The sequence below is a fragment of the Alligator mississippiensis genome, chromosome 6 (assembly GCF_030867095.1).
Source record: "Alligator mississippiensis isolate rAllMis1 chromosome 6, rAllMis1, whole genome shotgun sequence".
NCBI lineage: Eukaryota > Metazoa > Chordata > Crocodylia > Alligatoridae > Alligator > Alligator mississippiensis.
This window is the reverse complement of record NC_081829.1, coordinates 59242641-59260376: the sequence shown is the minus strand read 5'-3', so window position 1 is coordinate 59260376 and position 17736 is coordinate 59242641. Positions and strand designations below refer to the sequence as shown.

Genomic DNA, 17736 nt, shown 5'->3' with positions numbered 1-17736 from the left:
CATTCTGTCAGGGTGTGTGGCAAAGCAGGCCTGGGGGCTGCTCCACAGCCTCTGGGATCTTGCAGCGGGGGCAGCTTGGTCGGGGTCAGGTCAGAGCTGCAATCTGCAGCCTGCATGCTCCAGGCAGGGGTGCTCAGGCAGCTGATCGCAGCTCTGTCCTGGCTCCTTGCAGTGGTGACAGCCTAGTCCTGAGCCAGGGCACAGCTGCGATGTGCTGCCTGCACACTCCTGCCAGAGCATGAATGCTGCAGATTTCAGCACTGCCTTGACCCTGACCAAGCTGCCCCTGCCTAAGAGCCTAGCAGCTTCAGAACAGTCTCCTGCCTTGCTTTGCCAGACATCCTGCCAGCATGGCTGGGTCTGGTCTCCATGGCAACCGCAGCCTTACATTATCACAGTGCAGGTGTGGCTAGGGTCTCCATGGAGACTGGCTCCAGCCATGTGGGCAGGGGCTGGTGGGAAATGGAGTCCACTGCCAGCCCAGAGACTGGACTTTGCCCACTTGTGGTATAGGACAAAGAGCATGTTTGTGCACTCACAACTGCAGGCTGCTATTTTAACTTTCTGGTAATCATAGGCCTTTTGGTCTATGTGTAGCTGCTTTGGGGCACCTGTTCCCCTTGTCAAGGCTTTGCTTATTTGATGATTTATAACATGCTGCTGCAAGTCTATTTTTAATAAGCTCAATTGTAACCTGATAATCCAGTGTATAAACAGTGCTGCCAGTGTCTCATTCATTGTAACATGTGCTGCATTCCAGTATGCAAGAAAAGTGGGTCTGTCTTCTGCTATACTGACCTGGCCTCTTCTTTCATAGAGAGCAGTGCATTCTTTAAAGATTGTACAAATTGTTCAGCTAGCCCAGTTGTGGCTGGGTAGTATGGTACAGAACTAATATGCCAGATGCCGTTTTAATCTGTGAACCTTTGAAATTCAACTGAACTGAATTGTGGGCCAGTGTCAGTTGCAACTTGTTCTGGCAATCCTGTTCTTGCAGACAGATTTAACAATTTTTACATTGTCTGTAATGGTTTTTATACAGAAAATGTATGGCCATTTGGAGTGGGCATCCACCACCACTAGGTACATCATCCTTAAAAATAATTGTGCAAAATCAGTATGGAGCCATTGCCAGGAAGTGCATGGTCATCCCCATTGGTGTGAATGGTGGTGGTTTGGGCATATTCTGTACCTGCTGATATGCCATATGTTTCTTAAGAAAGCATTTTATTTGTTGTTCAGTGTCTGGCCACTATGCAAAACTTTTGGCTAATAATGCCTTCATTTTTATAACTCCTAGGTCAGTAGTTCTCAAACTTTTTTTGTGCCAGGACCCATTTGTAAACATTAATGGTCAGCCCTGACCCAGCGCCCCTCACACCCCCCGCCCCCAGTGTGTGGGGCAGAGGGTGTGTTGGGGGATAGGGTGGGGTGTGTGTAGGGCATGGGGGGCGTCAAACAGCCCCTTGCAGGCTGGAACTCTGCCAGCCTGCAAGGGAAAAGCCATGGCTTCCCACGTTTTTCTCCTTTAAAGGAGATTCCATTTTTAAAGTTTGTTCGAGACCATTTCATATGTTTTCGCAACCCACTGTTGGGTTGCAACCCACAGGTTGAAAACCACTGTTCTAGATGACCTACATGCAGCTCTTCTAAAATGCTTGTAGCCAATTTGCTAAGTATAACAACACAAATCTCCTGAATGACATACTTTTGATGTATGGTAAGTTCACCATTGGGTGCTTAAAAAAGTGCTAAATTACAATTATCCATAGGTTTCTAACCTTTCAGTGTGGCTTCATACACCTGTGCTAATGTAGGATGTTTCTTGCCCAGTTGTGCTACACATCACTGGGGCATATTCCACCTGTAATAAGTTAACAATTTCAGTAGATTCTGTGTCGGGTACAGAAGACTCTTTCACAGGTAATTGAATCCATCTGCATTTCCATTTGACTCTACTATACCATAAAAAAGCCCATAATTGCATACAGGTTGCATTTGTCCCCAGACACCCCTTTCTCAGGATGGACAATTTAAACTAAGGGTTAGTGATGATCTGTGACCAATGTAAACTTTTTCTCATAGAGCTATTGGTTAAATTTCTTTACTCCCTACACCAGACTTAAAGCTTCTTTGTCTGTCTGTTCATAATTCCATTCTGGTGCTGTGAGTGAGCACGATGCAAGCGCTATGGGCTGTTCAGTACCATCAATAATAGAATGTTGATATAACAGCCCCAGTACCATGTGAGGATGCATCACAATGGGCAACGATGGTTTGAAGTGAACAAGTCCTCTATCAGATAATGTCCAGGCTTTTTACTTCTGGGAAAGCTTTCTGACACTCACATGACCAAACCCATTTGTGGTTCATTTGCAACAAACAGTTTAAAGGATATTTGTACCACATCTAGCATAATAATTAATACACCTTAGGAAAGATCTAAGTTTCAAAATATTTTTTGGCTGTGGGACTTTCAGAACTGCTTTAGTGTTCCCTTGAGATTTATGTAGGTCTTGTGCATCAATAACATGTCCACAATAAGCAGTTCACTCTTTGAAAGTCTTTGAAAGTAGCAGCGTCGGAGAAGCTTTCAGCTCCCTGGCTCTGGCGCGGCTTCCCTCTGACTGGCAGCTGCACCTGTGTCATTGCTGCTTTTTTCAGCCCTCTTGCCCTGCTTCCTTACTATGGTGCAAGTGCAGCTTCCAGCCAGAACGGAGCTACACTGGTGCTGGGGAGGTGGAAGCTGCTTCCATGCTGTTCCCACTCTTTCCCATCCCTGCTCCACCCCCTCCTGCCCAGCCTAGCCCAGCCCCAGTGCAGCTCCCTACCAACTAGAAGCTGGGCCTGCATGACAGCCTTAGAGAGTGGGGAGAAATGGCAGCGACATGGGTGCAGCTCCCAGTTCCCCTGGCCCTGGTGCAGCTATTTGCTACTCAGCCACAGTACGGGCACGGGCAAAAGGAAAGCTCTGCATCTCCATGGGCTGGATCCAGTGGTTCCGCAAGCCAAATTTGGCCTGTGAGGCTTATGTTGACAAATCCTGCTTTAGTGAATAGAGAGCGAGGTTTTCTTTTCAGTATTGTCCCTTCAGTTTGTTGAAATTAGATTCTTTCAAATTCTAGCAGGTCCAGAAATCTCCTTGCCACAAGGTTTTAGATCCTCAACATTTTTTTTCTCCCTAATGTGTGATGTAGTCACTGGCAGACATTGGAGTTTTGCATATATCTGATTTAGGGGTAAATGGTGCTTTATTTTTCTACCCTAGCTCCTCTAGCATGAAGGTTCATAGATATATTGCTGTCTGTTAGTTCAAGGAGTATATTGCAACCCCATATGTCTCTCAGTCATTCCACAGCTAGTAATGCCACTCTAATACCACTTTATCTCACAGCAGGGTCTGCTAGAAAGCACATCAGTAATGAAAAACAGTAATTCAAAACAGTGCTTCATCGTGCAATAAAAGAGCTTATAGATCTGTCCAAAGCAACAGGGGATTTTTCAGGACGCTTAGAAAAGCCTGAATAGGGTTCATTTATAGAAGCTCCCTCTTTCTGTTCCTGCTGCAGATTACAGGTTCAGAACACTGCAGGATCAGCTAATGACGCCAGTGCTCAAAAGAGGCTGATTAATGATAAGAAAAAAGGGACATGCCTAGGTGTGTAAATTAGGATTTCTTCTGGCCATTGAGCATTTGTGTAGAGCTCTTTCCTCTCTCTCAAATAGTTACCATGACAACTGTTCATCCATATTTTATAATGTAGCCTTGTGTGTCAGTATAGACCATATAACTTTTTTGACTTTCAAGAATGATAGTTATATTAGGATTTAAACATTTCAGGCATCATTCAAGCCTTTATAGTACTTGGTCAACTATACAATGAAATTAAATATTGGGCTTAGTTTGATATCAGCCTATTTTCTATGTTATTTGCATCTGACTATTGGAATAATAATGCTGTTGTGGTATGGCAGACGTAGGTGTCTGGGTGACACTGAGAGCCTTATATTCTGTGTTAATGGATGAGGAGGACTGAAATGTTTGTATCTTATCGTGGAGGTGAAACTTCCATCACTGAAAGATTTTTAAGAGCAGATTAGACAAACGCTTGCCTAGGATGGTTTAGACATGGATGAGCTTGCTTGGGCAGAGGGTGAGATGATATGACCTCTTGAGGTCTGTTCCGGCTTGTAATCTTCCGTGCCTTTCCCCTGGGCATCACGTGGGTGGGTTCTTCTCGAACTTCTCCGTGGTTTTTGGGCTGAACAGCTTGGTTATTTGGGTGACTTTTGCTCTTTTCCCCAGGGGCCTCGCCTGCCACAACTTTGATTATGTTCAGATCAGGAGGACGATGTTTGGTCCCACCTCCCCTGGCGCCTTCCCTTGGTTGTTCCCACTGTTCCTCCTTTGTGGGGCTCTGCCTCTCCTACACCCCACCTAACGTCAACTGCGATGTTGTCACCTGTGTTGTTGAGGTTGATGTCCTGAACCTTCTTGGCGCTCGGTCTCTTGGGATCTTACGGCTGCAGGCTAGTGGTGATGCTTCTATGCCGAGCATCTCCTATGGCCCCCCTTCTTTTAACCTATATGGCATCTGGCCTCGGCACCGTTCCATCCCCCGGCGCATCACCTCTTCCCTGAGTTTGGTACCTGCTGTCTGTCAGCCTCATCCAGATCCTGATACTGCTGGGTCCTGCTGGGCTCCAGTTGTTGCTGCAGCCTTCCTCTGTCCACGTTGACCCTGTAAGTAGATCCTTGGGCCCTCTCTGGCCCTGCGTTCTCATATTGACCCCTTCCTGGGGTACTCACCAGGTCCCCTTGCTGGGACTGCTTGAGAGCTTTGGCCCCTCCGGGCCGGTTGGGGACTCCACTTCCAGTCCCCCCTGCTTGTCTCCCGCCAGGTCTTTTATCCGGGCCCCGGGCATCTGGCCGACCAATCAGCCCCGGCACGCTCTTATAAAGCATGCCCATGTGGACGCGGGAGCTGTTCCTGGCTCTTCTTGGCTCAGCCACTGTTTTTCTTTTGATCTCCCACGGCGGCTCCACCCACCGCGGTTTCACTTTTACTGTGTTCGGCTTCTGACGTGGTGTCCCGCTGCCTCCCTGTCTTGTCTGGTAAGTCTTTTCCACACAGCCCTACTTTCCTATCATCCCATGTAAAAGGAACTTTGATGTACGTTATTCTCCACCACCCTTTAATAAGTAGGTGTGTGTAGTGTGAAAAAATAGTTTGGTTCTTTCAGTCTTCGGATATGTGATAACAGGCTGCAGCTGCTGCCTCTCAGGGAAGATAAGTTTCCTGAGGTGTTGATGTTTCGTATTCTGTAACTATCAAATATAGATAATTATACATGGTAAAAGGAACGTGTCTCAGAGTGAAAGGAGGGGTGTATAAAAATGTTTTCTAACCTTCACTCTAGTTTCTGGTCCATCTGCTATTTCTTAATTTACTTTGAGGAACTATTAATTACTTTGCTAGTTCCTTTCAGATACATAGGTCAGGATTGGAGAGGGCTTGTATCTCGGTTCTTATAACTATATAAATACCAATAGATCCTGGGAGGGTAAAAAATGTAAAAGGGTTTAGGAGGATGCTGGTCCAATAGCTAATGTATATATCCATAGGACAAGTAGATTATCTTCTGGGACCTGGTCTCTTCCTTAGTATTATGGATTGGGAGTACTGAAGGGACTATGTGCCTGAGCCCTGAAAAGTTTAAATGTGGCTTCAAAGAAGATCCTGCCTAGCATTCTGTCTAATGGATGGGATCTGGGACTGAAAGTCTTAATGGTGGGGAAGGAGGGTGTAACAGGGAGCCGTTGGCCCTGTTACTGAGACAAGCGAAGGAAGAAACTTACTGTGCTGGTGACGATGTAGCAGAAAATCCTGACGTCATCAGCCGGCATCGGGAGCATTCACTGCACCTGGAAGACAGAAAGCACTGTTAACTGAGAACCAGAAATTACAATGATAAATGGAATAACAAAAGAACAGTAAACCCCCGGAAGGGGAGCCTAGAACCGTGGTGACTTAGCGACAGTGTGGATTTTTATGCAGAGGCGCAATAGCGACGGAGGGTAATGTCTCTCAAGAAGCAAGTAGCAAAGATATAGAAGTTGCCTGTAAACTGGGGAGAGTTTGGCAAACTTCAGATTAGGTAACAAGAAGTAATTAGAGACTTTGTTAGAAGTTGATAATGGCATAGCGAGACTGTAAAGACTTTTCTGACATTGCTCTACCCGAAGTGGGGGAAGAGTCCTGTTGGATGAAGAAGCGGTTTCTTTAGTTATTCCTTTTTTGTGTTTGTGTGTGTTTCCGTATGGGTTTAAAGCGTGGCGATGAAGTTATAAATAAGATGCGTACACGGGTGCCCTGAGCCATGTAACCTGTTGTGAAGTGAGCAGATCTCCGGTCATGGAGATGCATTAAGAAAGTAAATAGAGAGATTAATTTCCAACTACAGCCATAGCACAGTGTGGCCTGTGTGTTCTTTTCGAAAAAATACTCCCATCAAGTTGTGTCAGGTAAGTAAAACACAGGAGAAACTCGAAAATTTTTCTCTCTATAATTGATTTAGGAATAATAACGCACTCACAGAGGAAATATTTACCGGGGGAGAAGTTGGATTATTAAGGCTACAACAGGGAGGTTAGTTGCCATCTTCACCTGTGCAATTAGAAAAATTTCATAGCTGTTTGGGGCTGGAAGGGACCTTACAGATCATTGGGTCCAGCCCCCCTGCACTTGGGCAGGAAAGACTACTGGGTTCAGATGACCCCAGCAAGGTGGGTGTCAGAATGCTTTTTGAAGATCACCAGGGTGGGTGACTGTACCACCTCTGGGGAGAGCCTTGTTCCAGACCCTCAGTACTCTACTTGTAAAGAAGTTTTTCCTTATGTCTAGCCTGAAGCAATCTTCAATCAGTTTGTGCCTATTATTTCTTGTCCTACCTTGGGGGGCCTGGGTGAATAGATGCTCCCCCGGGCCTTGATGTATGCCCCTGATATAGGCTGCCACCAAGGCCCTTCTGAGTCTTCTCTTCTCCAGATTGAACAATCCCAAGTCTTTCAGCCTCTCCTTGTATGACTTGGTCTCTAGGCCAACTCTTCTATCATAAATCTATTTGTGAATGTTCTTGTGTCATATTGTGTCAAAAATGGTAGAAAATGATGGACTTAAATTTGTGTTAGAACAGTTGAATCCAGGATCTTGTAAATATTTATGAAAGACCTCTCCATTTGGGCATGGTGGTTAGAAAAAGTGTGTCAGTATTAAAATGTATATGCAAAAGAGTGGCAGGCCTGACTAGTAAATAGATGGGGAAATCAATTATTGTTTTCTTCTTACTGAATCAGAACCTTTTCATTTTCAAATACACACACAAAGGCTTTATAGGTGGGGAATAAATTATTTAACTTTATCATCACATGTGTTTTCATTTATTTTCAGAGAAATTCCCCCCGACTCCCAACTCCCAAATGAGGAAGATAACTGTTATGTAATCCATTCCCTTCCTTTTCTTCAGCATTTCTCAAATTCTGATATCCTCCTTGCTTTTCCCTTCCCTAGGATATATAGCTTTGTATGCCCAGCCACTAATTGTAGACATGTTTTCATAGGCCTGACAACGTTTTTGACCAATAGGGGGCAGTACATGAATGATAGGCATAGTCAGAATTTAACATAGACTCTGATGTAATTATTTTTAGAATCCAGGTTTAATAGCAGTGGCTTTTTTGAGAGGGATCAGCAATTTCCTTTCTCTTTAAATCATTTTTGTATTTGTATTTATGTTTGTGAATATACTTTATGGAACACAAAGCCACAGACCTGAGCTTTTTTTATAGGTTATCTGCTACTGTTTTGTCATTGTGTAGCATCCAAGGGTTTCAGAGCATTTGAAAAACATCAGTATGTCTAATGTGAACACACACAAGATCACTCTAAGCAAGGGTGTTCAGCTATTTTGATTCTCATCATCCGCAGTATTGATACGAGGCAGTTTTATATATATATTTTTTAAGTAATGGAATGCAGCAAGGGATGAGATGAAGTATGTCTAAGAGGGGCTCAGTTTGCCACGTAGGGCCATAGCCAGTTAAAGCCAGGTATGTCTGTGTGTGTCTGGATTGTTTGTTGCTGCAGGGTGGGCCTGCCCCTGATGCTCCTCATGGTAGTATCTGACACACTACAGCTCTATATTATTATTGTAAAACAAATGGAAATGTCGCAGAGCCCTAAGAAACTCCCAGTATTTCACAAGACAGGCATTGCAAAAGATCTTTGATGTATCATTTATATTATGTATACCTGGGGAGAAAGGGAGCTGGCAGAAGATGGGCATTTCCTTCCTTTCTCTGTTACGGAGAATGAGAGCTGTCTGTGGTAGTTTTCTCCCAACCCTTTCCTCCTGTAGGAAGAAAAGGCAGAAAGTTACCTTTGTCTTGTGGGCCCCACCCCCCAGTGTGGGGAGTCTGCTGGGATAGCTTCCTATAGAGGAGAAAAGGCACATAGGAACATCTTAGTTGGGACACCTGTTCTTTCCTTATCATTCAGCAAGAGATACTTAGCTGCATTCATCTGAAGTCAGGCAAAAAACAGGGCATGGTGGCACCTTAAAGACTAACTAATTCGGAAAGGCATTCACTTTCATACTAGGTAGCAGCTCCTGATCCAGATCTCTCTTGGCCAGGAACTAAATCTTCCTACTGCTCTCACTTCAGATTCCCTGACTGGTGAATCTAAATGTTGTGAAAGAGGTTTAAACCAGTGAAAGGAGAGGGAAGCTTTTCAGGATGGAGGGAGGTCAAAAACGGGGATCTGTGCTGGGCCCAATTTTGTTCCAACATTTTTATAAAATCATGAAAGGCATGGACCAAGTGAACAGGGAATTGTTGTTCACTAAGTTCCAGAATACCATAACTAGGGGGCACTTGCTGAAATTAGTAGGTGACAGGTTTAAAACTAATAAGATTAAGTACTTTTTATGCAATACATAGTCAACTTGTGGAATTTATTCCAACAGGAGGTGGTGCAGGGGGATAGCGTACCCAGGTTCAGAAAGGGACTGGATAAATTAATTGATGATAGATCTATTAACAGCTTTTGAACAGAATGGTTGGAAATGTTTTCTCTGGCATCTCTAAACCAATGATGGTGGATGCCAGGGAGAGTTCTGAATAGAAAATAGATCACTCTAGAGATATGTGGTTCAATGCTCTCCCTCTACAGCAGTCACTGCTGCCATTGTCAGAGACAGGATACTGGACTAGATAGAGCATCAGTCTGACCCAGTATGGCACTTCTTAAATTCTTGTGTTTAAGTTTGGGTGAGGGAAGACTGAATTTCCCCTAAACCAAGGAGAAGGAAAAGAATATGCTTTCAGCTTTTGGCAAAAGAGAAGGAATGGAGTTGGCTTCTCTGCACTTCTCCAACGCACTGCTTAAGCCCCTGTGTAAGGTAGACAAATGTTATGCCCTTTTTATTTGTAGGGAAACAAATTCACTGAGAAATGAAGCGAGTTCCCTTGGTTGATTAATTCTGAGAGCTTTTGACAACACTAGGCATAGAAACCAGGAGACCTAGCTCCTTTTCTTGTTTCTTAGCACTACACCAGATACCTACCCTTACAACCCAAACTTGACTATGAGGTTTTCTTTGCTCTTTGGTAAAGTAACAAAGAGGTGAAGGTTGCTTTGGCCCACATTTTTTTTGAGTTTTTCTTTCTGGACACCAGTTTGACTGCTTTCTCAATTGCACTGAATACGTTGTTGATCTCCACTGGTAGGACTGTACTGAGACAGGACTGATGGCATTGCTGAGTGTAGTTTTAAAAGAAAAATCAGTAAAATACAGAGGTATTTGATGATTGCAAATAATAAATCATAAGCTGGAGGTTTGAACAAGAGGGTTTAAGTGTATTTACATTTAAGTACATAGCTTCTAGTTATGAAGGACTGTGAAGCTGGAGGTAGCTGTTAAAACATTTTTTCGGAAAAAAAATCAGCTCTGTTACGTCATCTGGTTTTCGAGGGAGATTTAGGATCTGTGGCTACGCAGTGTAGGAGGGGCCTAAGATCTGTGGACTGCACATGGAAGATGGCTTAAGTTTGGGGCTACAAATTGCAATTCATCCTCTCCTTTTAACCTAGTAAATTTAGCATGTAATTCCTAGGTGATATATGACCACTGCCTGTGCATCCCCCAATATCTACTCACGTACCTTGAACACTACTTGAAAGCTGAGTGGGGAAATATCTCTTTAGGCCAGTTGTATAATACAAATTGCTCACTCTCTCTTGCTCTCCCTCCCCATGATTCCCCACTTTTTCATGAGATGAGAATAGTTTTTCTTCCCATCAAACATCTGGTGTCTCCTTCCTTGGAAGTTATTAAGACCAGTTAGGCAGACATTTGGCAGGGATGCTCTAGTCAGAGATGATCCTGCCTAGAACAGGGGGACCTAGGGGGAACTAGACCAAGGTCATCACCTTGTGAGGTCCCTTCCAGCTGTATTTTCCTGTGATCCTATTTATCATGTTCATATTAGGTTCATCCGTATGTTCTACAGAAATTAAAATACCTGTTGTTCCTGATGAGTAAGTCAAGCTTGCCCTCCATTTCTGTTGTCTACTCCACTCACTGATGGGCAAAGTATCCTTTGGCTACAGGCTCCATTAAAGAAGAACCCAAAGAGAACAACCAAGGCTTATAGAGCATCCCAAATATGCTTTAAAGCAGAGGGAGCAGTAGGGCCTGTGCTCAGTTTCATTGTGGTACTAGGCAGAATATGGAAAAGGAGAAAGAGGAAGTCTGGGAGAAACAAAACTAAGTGGCTCCTGAACAGGAAATCACTCTTGGCCTGGGCTTTTGAAGTGGTTATACGTGTCAGTTTTCTTTTGTTGCAGGCCTACAGCATTGTGTTGAAATATGCAAAATGCTTTGGCATCAGCAAGTCAGGATTTTGGAATTAACTCAGCAATGAATTAATTAACAGTAGCACAGAGTGCTCCTTTTTCCCCCAGGGCCTGAGAGTACTGCCTCCACAGTTCTATCAGGCTTTGCCAACTTCTGAGGCTGATAGAGCAAGCTCTTGCATGGGATCATGTTGTTCTCTGACTGGTCATGGGACTGGTGCATACCCAAGTATGAAAAATTGCATGGTTTTTTAAACTGGATAGGATAAATGCTGAGTGACATGGGAGGATCAAGCCTCTGACAGTGAGCATTAAACATGTGAAGGTTTTTTATTTCAAAATAATAGAATCTTTCATGGACCACATTTTTCATAGCCAACTTTTTGATAGAAATATTTTGTTTGCCCCTTCAGTGGCATGGCAAATATTGGCTTTAGTAGGAGGGGCTTTTTAATTTTGAAAAGTAGAAACCACAACTGAATAGAAATAATTACTTTGGTGTATCATCTCTCATCCAAAGAAAGCTTTCCTCAGGGTAACTTTGTGAAGAGAAGGAGTTCTGCTCACTGCTGATTGCAACCACTGCTTCGCATGGGAACAATTCTGCTGCAGCTGCAGTACACACTTCTGATTTCAAGGGAATATTAAACTTAATACATCTTTACAGGCTACAGATTAAATAGGAACAGGCAGAATGTAATTACCTGATTTCGTACGAGCCCTGCTTCTGTCTCATGTCATGAGAGCTAGCTAAGTTCAGACAGGGTTCTGTTATGGGGGGGAGAGGCTGTTTTGAGTATGTACATATTTACCACTACACCAGACCCCCCAGTGTTCTTGCACAACAGTATTTTGTTTTTACTCTTGGCTCCAAACTATCCTGTTATTTAGATTTTTCTTTTAAATTTTGTTTGAATGTATTGCTAATGACAGATGGCAGTTTGCGCATCATGGGGACTGAGGTCTATCCCAGCAGGTAGAGCTTAAGATGAGATTCTTCATGACTGCCAATATTCTTTTACCTTAACCTAGAGTGGTTGTCTGTAGGGGTGAAACCTGGTTTAGTTTCCATGGCCAATTCATTACTAAGCATATGGTGGTGACTTTCTCATCAGCACTTGCCAGCTCACAAAGGCTATTAAATAACTCTCAGTTTTTTATAACTTTTTAGTTGCTACCAACTTAGGCTAGGTTTGTCCCAGCAAATTAGAGAGTGAAAGTTTCCTGTGTGTGCACCATTTTTCAGTTTCTTAAGTCATGCTAATTGTTCTTTGTTACCTTTCTCAAAAGGATCGTGGAGTTAGTAGCAGTTTGTTCCAGAACCCAGCAAAGCTCCATCTGACTCTCGGGACACTGGTACTGCTGAATGAGCAAGAGATTCAGAAGGCTTGTGAAATCCTGCAGAGATGTAAAGAGGACTTTATTGAGTGAGTAAAATAACAGCATGGTTGGCATTGGGCATGGTCACCAAGTTCAGATATTTGAAGAATCAAACTGGTTTTATGATAAGAGTACCTGTATTGCAGGGAAGAATGGCTCAATAATTTGGTGCAGTTCTGCACTGATTGATTTACCTCTGAGATTTAAAAAGATGCTGAAACATTTCAAACAAAAACTGTAAGATTACTCAGCTGTAAGCCAAGGCAAGAATTGTGTTTTGCAGTTAAGAGCAAACACTTAGGATTCTTGCTCTGTTACTAAAAACCTCTGCTAGCTATTTCCTTTTCTCACAGCAGTGCCCGTTATTTTTCTGTGAAGTTGTTTTTTTCTCTGCCTGCCACAAAAGCAGGAAGAACTCAGTTGCTTTAATGCTTTGTCTGTAGCACTCGCAAGCAAATAGCCTCCCCTCTGCCTCAGAATAGATGCTAATACATCCCTGAAATGCATTTCCTGACACAAGTGGTTCTGTGAGAAAACATTTAACACAGGATGAAATGTATAAGTAATCAGTGTGACATAGGAGTATTAATGCTCTAATAGTATTTCATTCCCAGTGTAAAGTCATAATATCTGATGTTTAACTCTAAACTTGGTCTAATTGGACTCGATGATCCTGCAAGGTCCCTTCCAGCCCTAGTGTCTATGATATCTATGTAATAGGGGCTATAATCGGATTATCTCAGTATAGTTCAGTAATATTAGCTAGCTGGGGGGAGAGGGATATTTTTTTTCCTTCTACACAATTTTTGAAAGGACTTTTGGCATAGATTTTTTTTTTTTATTTTTTTTTATTTATTTATTTTTTTGCCATGACTGTATAGGAATTCGTCAAGTAGATCCTTCTAATATCTTTGGGAACTCTGCATGGCTAAACTTCTATTCTGCTTTTAAAAATGGAGGTTACAGTCTTTTATATTTGACAGAAATAAAAGTTGTATAATTAAATAATTGTGGACTTCAAAGTTTTGGCATTACATTGTAAGGGCTGCCATCTTCTTTGTAAATAGGTCAACTATGATAGAGAGACCCTTTTCTACAAATTATCATTGAATGGAAGAGCATTCCAATTCAAATATTTTCTCTAAATTACTTTGCCTTACTATTACATACTTTTCCCCTCCCAATGAGATGAAGATTCTTTCCATCCTTCTCAGTCCCTTCAAAGGGAAGGCAGCAACCTCTGTGGAATAAATAAGTTTTACCTTCTTTATTGTTAAAAAGAATACGCTATTTCTTATGTTTTGATAAGGCTTATAGATACTTAAAAATCACTTATTCACTGTAATTTAAATAATATTTTAAGTGCACTTTGAAATATTCTTATATTTTGTTGACACATTAAAATGATAGCAGCTTTTCAAACCATACACCAAAATACAGAATGGTTTCCCTCTAAATGATTCCAGGGAGGAATAGGACCACTGCTAAATGGGCAGAAACAATTGGTGACAGACAGGGGGGACAAGGCTGAACTCCTCAACGAGTTCTTTGCCTCAGTGTTCCTAAGCGAGGGGCACGACAAGTCTCTCACTGGGGTTGTAGAGAGGCAGCAGCAAGGCGCCAGACTTCCATACGTAGATCCTGAGGTGGTGCAGAGTCATTTGGAAGAACTGGATGCCTTTAAATCGGCAGGCCCGGATGGGCTCCATCCGAGGGTGCTGAAGGCACTGGCCGACATCATTGCAGAGCCACTGGCGGGAATATTCGAACGCTCGTGGCGCACGGGCCAAGTCCCGGAGGACTGGAAAAGGGCTAACGTGGTCCCCATTTTCAAAAAGGGGAGGAAGGAGGACCCGGGCAACTATAGGCCAGTCAGTCTCACCTCCATCCTTGGTAAAGTCTTTGAAAAAATTATCAAGGCTCACATTTGTGAGAGCCCAGCAGGGCAAATTATGCTGAGGGGAAACCAGCACGGGTTTGTGGCGGGCAGATCATGCCTGACCAACCTAGTCTCTTTCTATGACCAGGTTACAAAACGCCTGGACACAGGAGGAGGGGTGGATGTCGTATACTTAGACTTCAGGAAGGCCTTCGATACGGTATCCCACCCCATACTGGTGAACAAGTTAAGAGGCTGTGACGTGGATTACTGCACAGTCCGGTGGGTGGTGAATTGGCTAGAGGGTCGCACCCAAAGAGTCGTGGTGCATGGGTCGGTTTCGACCTGGAAGGGTGTGGGCAGTGGGGTCCCGCAGGGCTCGGTCCTTGGACCGATGCTCTTTAATGTCTTCATCAGCGACTTGGACGAGGGAGTCAAACGTACTCTGTCCAAGTTTGCAGATGACACAAAGCTATGGGGAGAAGTGGACATGCCGGAGGGCAGGGAACAGCTGCAGGCAGACCTGGATAGGTTGGACAAGTGGGCAGAAAACAACAGGATGCAGTTCAACAAGGAGAAGTGCAAGGTGCTCCACCTAGGGAGGAAAAATGTCCAGCACACCTACAGCCTAGGGAATGACCTGCTGGGTGGCACAGAGGTGGAAAGGGATTTTGGAGTCCTAGTGGACTCCAAGATGAACATGACCCGGCAGTGTGACGAAGCCATCAGAAAAGCCAATGGCACTTTATCGTGCATCAGCAGATGCATGACGAATAGGTCCAGGGAGGTGATACTTCCCCTCTATAGGGCGCTGATCAGACTGCAGTTGGAGTACTGCGTGCAATTCTGGGCGCCACACTTCAAGAAGGATGCGGATAACCTGGAGAGGGTACAGCGAAGGGCAACTCGTATGGTCAAGGGCCTGCAGACCAAGCCCTACGAGGAGAGACTAGAGAAACTGGACCTTTTCAGCCCCCACAAGAGAAGGTTGAGAGGCGACCTTGTGGCTGCCTTTAAGTTCATCACGGGGGCACAGAAGGGAATTGGTGAGTATTTATTCACCAAGGTGCCCCTGGGGGTTACAAGAAACAATGGCCACAAGCTAGCAGAGAGCAGATTTAGATTGGACATTAGGAAGAACTTCTTCACAGTTCGAGTGGCCAAGGTCTGGAACGGGCTCCCAAGGGAAGTGGTGCTCTCCCCTACCCTGGGGGTCTTCAAGAGGAGGTTAGATGAGTATCTAGCTGGGGTCATCTAGACCCAGCACTCTTTCCTGCTTATGCAGGGGGTCGGACTCGATGATCTATTGAGGTCCCTTCCGACCCTAACATCTATGAATCTATGATCTTTAAATGTATGGAAAATTGTGTTTTACATTTCTGTGTGAAATTAACTGACATGCAGAAGACCATCCGTGAGGCCTGGTCATGATATCAGTGCCATTTAAAATTTAGGCTTTTTAATTATAGCAACAGTTTATTTAAACAAAAAAAATCAGTTGAACAAATTGAAGCTATTTTATTTATCTTCTGCTAGTAAAACCCAAATAATTAGCATTTGGATGAAATTACCGTATTTTCTCACATACCACACCCCCCTATCTATAATATGTCCCTCACTTTTTAAAGGCAGCCTGAAGTAAAAAAAAACTTCCTTTGTGGTAACTGAGTAGCAGAAGCTAAAGAGCCAAGTCTGCTTGTGAGCTGTTGCTAGCTCTGCACGCTGGATGGAGTCTGTGGACTGACCTGATGTGGGGACTTTGGGACCACCCACTGGGTCTGGCCATGAAGCCCTGTGAGCCAGCCTGATCTAGCATGTGGGGCCATGTCATGTGGCTGGGGGGCTTTCCATGGGTCCAGAAATTTGGTGTGGGGAAGTACTGGCAACATGAATTGTCCTGGTTCCCAGGGCCAAATCTCGGGACTCTCAGGGATCCCTATTTCTCACATATAATGCACACCCCAGTTTTCTACCAGCTGGTTTTCTGGAAAACAGACATGGGGTATGAGCATGAGAATATGGTATTTTGGAGAAAATTACAGAGCTGGATTGCGTGAAGCACCTCAAAAACCACATCATCCTATGAAGGGAAATTTCCCTATTTGGAAAAGAAAATAATTCTTGAATAGACATAAACATATATAGATGTTTGCTTTCTTGTAGGTGTGTGGGGGCTAATATAGATTCTCTATTTTCAGGAGTATTTTCTGAATTCATAAAAAATAGGTGGGATAGATAAAAGGATGCTATTTGTTGGTCAAATATCTAATGCTTGAGCTTTCAGGCCTTAAAGGTCCCAAATTCAGTTGTTGAAGAACTGCACACGTTCATTTACATAGAATGTACTTATGGGTTTTTGTTTTGTTTTTTGCAGGGGAATGGGGAGGCCACACAGTGGGGCCTGCAGAGGCAAATCAAGGCAGTAATTTTACCTTATGGACAGATGCAACTTTTAACTGATTTAAAAAGGGAGACGAGGGGAGCTGGCCCTCGCATGCATTAGCTATTATGATGCAACTGTTATGTGTGCATGTTGCTATAGGGATACAAACGAGCTAAATCCCTTGGAACTTTAACCTTGAATGAAACGGTGTTAAATGTTTGCTGTACCTGCATTGCTAATGGGAACACAGTTATATCCTAACTGCTTATACCCATTTCATATGATACTGGTACAGTGGTTACATTTGTCTGTAACTTTTGATGCAGTATGTGCAACTGTGAAAGCTAACACAGCAGAGCAGCAAATTTCCAGGTCCTTGGAGGGAAGGAAGCTATTATGTTCTTGGAACTTCAGTGAATATGAGGATGAGACAAATTACATTTGATGATTTAGGCTAGGAATTTGGGGCCCAGCTAGCATTTTTGCTAGCGCCTCTGCTTGACTTCTTCATGATCTGTGGAGTTTGCTAAAAAGTTGAATAAGGCTAAATGCAAGAAACACTAAAACCATGCGTTCATCTAATTATGTTCACAATGTCTAAGGTGTTTCGGCTTGGGTTTTTTTAAGAGTGTATATTTTTTTCCAGCAAAATTATTGGAGGCAAACCCCTCCCTGTGGAGATGACAGGGATAGAATACATGAATGATGACCCTGCCATGATGGATGTTCTTTATGCAAAAGTCTGCATGAAAGATGGATCAGACAAGTGAGTTCCCTGTTTTTTCCCTGTGTTTGTTCAACAGTAATGTGCAGTCAGTATCCAAGGAAGCAATAATGTACTAAAGAAAATCTAGTCCTTTAAAGTGGTAGGCACTGCCGAGAGCATCTAATTATCTAGAAGATGAAGTACTCCTCTCTCTAGCCCAGTTAAGTTAAGCTGTGATATGTTTGCTCTTTACATCTATCTCTAGTGGTGTTGCTAAAAGATATCATTTGTTTTTTTGTCATTCTTACTAGCTGAATAATCTAGTTGCAGAAGGCAAGCTCATGCTCTTTCATATTAGTGAGAAAAACTGTACTTTGTGTGCAAAATGATTAATTCCTTAATGTCCAGCTCCCAGCTTGTAAACTGGATCCAATCACATAAATTAATCTGTATGCTCTGACAGGTCCTG

The 17736-nt window shown here is 43.4% G+C and overlaps 1 protein-coding gene across 4 annotated transcripts in view; it reads left to right on the top strand.

The window, feature by feature from the left end:
* The window catches only part of ASCC1 (activating signal cointegrator 1 complex subunit 1), a 67320-nt gene that overhangs the window by 10897 nt on the left and 38687 nt on the right, over positions 1–17736 (top strand). For all 4 annotated transcript variants that reach the window (XM_014609357.3, XM_014609359.3, XM_059729919.1 and 1 more), the window contains 2 exons: positions 12210–12346; positions 17208–17327. In XM_014609357.3, coding sequence (XP_014464843.2) covers positions 12210–12346; positions 17208–17327 — 257 coding nt within the window. The remainder of the gene's footprint in view (positions 1–12209; positions 12347–17207; positions 17328–17736) is intronic.